This window comes from Seriola lalandi, unplaced genomic scaffold (genome assembly GCF_002814215.2).
Source record: "Seriola lalandi dorsalis isolate HSWRI2012SDOR001 ecotype SW California unplaced genomic scaffold, Sedor1 jcf7180002054348, whole genome shotgun sequence".
In the NCBI taxonomy this organism is placed as follows: domain Eukaryota; kingdom Metazoa; phylum Chordata; class Actinopteri; order Carangiformes; family Carangidae; genus Seriola; species Seriola lalandi.
The window spans coordinates 29769-33512 of record NW_019524901.1 but is presented as its reverse complement, the minus strand read 5'-3'; the positions used below and the strand labels follow the sequence as shown (position 1 = coordinate 33512).

Sequence of the window (3744 nt, the reverse complement as noted above, 5' to 3'; positions counted from 1 at the left end):
GAGCGGGACTGTTCACGTGTCTCCTGGGACAGAATCTGTGCGTAAAAAGGCGACTGGAGCCGATTGAGCCCGAACACAAGGGTAAACACGGCGGGCAGCGGTGGAACAGGGTGTCAGTACAGTTCCAGCGACCACCATATTCACACAAGTCTGAATATAAACCAGTATGTGAACATACGTCACGTCACGTACGTACGCTCCACCTACCCACTCTCTGACTCTCTCTCTCCCTCTCTCTCCCTTCCAGCCCACACGGACTTTCCGTTTCACACACACCCCTCCCCCTGACATCAGAGGAGGCAGAGGCGCTCCCTCGCCCCGGTCCAAACTCCACTTACAAAGCCCGACATTATATCTGTCAGAGAGGAGACCTGCATGGACTAACCCGGGACTAATACCCATGTTTTCCTGCGATTTACGGCAATGTGGCATTCCAGAGGCTTAACGCACCTCCAATTACCAAAGAAAGGGCTATTAAGCTCAATTATTTGTTAGAACAAGAAGGAAAAGAGGAAGGGGAGTGCATGTTACTCGGCGGGCTTCATTTCCTCGATGCTGAACAGCAGGAGCTGGATGACATGATGCTGCAGAGCCCGCTCACCTCCACGCCGTTTTCTGTCAAGGATATCCTCAAGCTGGAGCAGCAGCAGCAGCAGCAGCAGCAGCAGACCGGGTCCCTGGAGCTCCAGCACCGGGCCCACACCCAGCAGCACTTGGCCGGGTCTCCTCCCCAGCAGCAGCAGCAGCAGCGACATTTCCAAACCCCGCCGTCCTGCATGCTCGCTGGGGCCCGGGACAGCCCTGCCTTCTCGGACGGAGAGGACAACCTGGCCTACCTCAGCGCGCTGGCGGTGCGGGAGGACGACCGCGGGGAAACCAGTCTGTCCCCGGACATGTACGTCCACCCCGGCCTGCAGGGAGCCAAGCTGGAGGCCGCCGAGCTGGAGGAGCAGGAGAGCAGTGAGTTGACGCACAAGCTGCTACTGTAACGGCTAGACAAAAGGCAACAAAGGACACGTGTAACAAAAATCACACACACTGCACTTTTTACAGACAACCACTGAGGTGTTCGACATAAAACGCAAATAGAAGCAGCTGTTTCAGACGCTGAAGCTCCGTTTGAAGTGGCTACACAATGATTTGCATGAGCCACAAAAACAACTGAACCTGTGACCTGTGAACCTTCACCAAAGACGGTTACTGCAAAACTGTAGCAGCGTTTCTTCTGTTACGCACAATTTAGATTTATCATGTAAATTACATATAAAAATCTAATAATTCAAATTGTCTTTACATGTATTTAATGGGTCGTTTAGTGTGTGAGCCAATAACACACAAAAGAAAATATGTTGTGCGACATTTTCTAAAAAACTCCTGCAGCTCTTTTGTGTTTTAGATTTATTTATATTTGTTATTCCGGTATTTTTCATTAATATGTGATTGTTTGATCTCTTAGCTGCCGTCAAGATAAATTCCACAGTTGCTCAGAATTTAACTTCTACAACATAAAATAAAAATTCTGGTTTGACAGAGTGAAAATAGGTTGGGTTTCCCGGGTATTTTCCAATCTGTGTAGAGCAGCACGTCCTGGTCTCGGCTCTTCCGCCTCCAGACACGATCAGAACACGGAGCTTTCACACGGTGGGAGTCGGTGTCGCCGCGGCCACAGGCCCCGAGACGAATCCTGTAAAGTCTGGAGATGTCAAACACTTTTCTAGTGGCTGAGCCGCGCGCACGTTACGCGGAGTCTGTTATGATGTGTGGACCATAAACCGACAATTAGTTTAAAGAGGCTTGTAAAAGAAATGACACGGAGAAGTGGCGCTAATAAACACAGCCACAGTCACAGGGAGAGAGACGCGGAGGCCTCGCGGAGACACGTCCTCTCCACAGGGAATTATTCATGACACAGAATCAGGTTTTAAAATGGTTCCGTGTTCAGGAAGTCACTGGAAATTTAACAACAATCCAAAATCTGTATTTTACGCGAGAGAGATTTGGATATTTGGATATTTGTGACTCTGCCTTTTTATATTTTACTGTCTCATTTTTACTACGAAGATCATTTCTGATCTTTTTTTTTTTTCTTGGTGAAAGATTTTGTAATTTAAATGAGATTTCACGGGAAACACGTGTGTGTGTGTGTGTGTGTGTGTGTGTGTGTGTGTGTGTGTGTGTGTGTGTGTGTGTGTGTGTGTCCTCTGCACTGAACAGATTTTTTAGAGCTGACAGGTACTGAGTGAAGTTTAAGAGTGTTGTGGCTTCTGTTCAAAGCTTCTGGCTGTGGACTGAAAGAATTTGCGTAATATTCTTTATTTCCGCGCAGAGAGAAGATTTCATGATTTGAGTTCAAAGCTTTAACGCTTCTTCTCTGTTTCTCAACCTGCACAGAGAGCTGCGCGCTGTCCCGGGAGGAGGCAGCGGAGGGCGGGCAGGGCGACTCGGAGAGGCCGGTGCAGAAGCAGAGGAGCCGGCGGAGACCCAGGGTGCTCTTCTCCCAGGCGCAGGTCTTCGAGCTGGAGCGGCGCTTCAAGCAGCAGCGCTACCTGTCCGCCCCGGAGCGGGAGCACCTGGCGACCACCCTCAAGCTCACCTCGAACCAGGTGAAGATCTGGTTCCAGAACCGCCGCTACAAGTGCAAACGGCAGCGGCAGGACAAGTCTCTGGAGGCGGCGGGGCAGCACCACCCTCCTCCGCCCCGGCGCGTCGCGGTGCCGGTGTTAGTCCGAGATGGAAAGCCGTGTCTGGGCGGTGCGCAGAGCTACCCCGCCGCTGCTCCGTACGCATCCAACCCGTACAGTTATAACGGATACCCGGCATATACATACAACAGCCCGGCTTACAACACCAACTACAGCTGCACGTACACTAGCATCCCCACCCTCCCCCCCTCCAGCACCCCCAACGCCTTCATGAACATGAACTTGGGAAACGTGAGCGGCCTCGGCGGCTCCCCGCAGGCCCAGGCACATCAGGGGACAGCGGTCACATCGTGCCAGGGCTCCCTGCAGGGGATCCGGGCCTGGTAGCCCCTCACCACCACCACAACAACTGGTGTCCTTTTTTTTTTTTTGTTTAATGGAGCTCTTTCAGTTTTGGTTAACCTCTGACCTTTTAGAAGCGCGAGTTAACTCAGCCTCAGAAAACAGTGTTGCTCATAGAACAGCTGTGAGTTTGGATTCACCGGCAGCTGATCACGAAACTTTCTTCACGTGTATTACCGCCGAAATCAGTGCGCGTGAAGGCTGGACGTCACACAGCTGGGGTGAGATGTAATGTTGAGGGTCCAAGTACTGTCGGTGCTGCGCGCGCACTGAGGCCCGGAGGCTCGTGTCTCCTCATCACAACTCAAAGAGCAGATTGGTTGTTTTATTTTTTAAATGTTTGTTTTTAACATGGTATATTTTTAGTTTATGGAGAGATTGAATTGCTTTGAATTGTTTGTTTTTTTTTTGGTTCAACAGAGAATTGTTTTAGTCTATTTCACATCTATTCAAATAAATCCAAGAAATGAGAGAAGGTGCGTTTTCATTCTGTTTTCAGGCAACAACAAAAAAAAAGAAAGAACAGATTGAATTTTTTTTTGGATGTTTATCTTTCAGCTGTAGAGGCTGAAACATTCAAATTTAAATACGACACTGTCACCGAGCTGAAACTAAATAATTAACAGAAATAATATTAGAGCTGTATTATTGTTTCCATGCGGGGTCACTGTGAATCAGATGCACGGTGGCAAATTTTGCT

The 3744-nt window shown here is 49.5% G+C and overlaps 1 protein-coding gene across 1 annotated transcript; it reads left to right on the top strand.

Annotated features, from left to right (window-relative positions):
• Positions 1-273: 273 nt before the first annotated feature.
• On the top strand, positions 274-3519 carry LOC111656202 (homeobox protein Nkx-2.5-like). The gene is made up of 2 exons (XM_023407841.2): positions 274-960; positions 2392-3519. The coding sequence occupies exons 1-2, from the start codon at positions 525-527 to the stop codon at positions 3027-3029; spliced, it is 1074 nt and encodes a 357-aa protein (XP_023263609.1). The 5' UTR covers positions 274-524; the 3' UTR covers positions 3030-3519.
• The last annotated feature ends 225 nt before the right edge of the window (positions 3520-3744 follow it).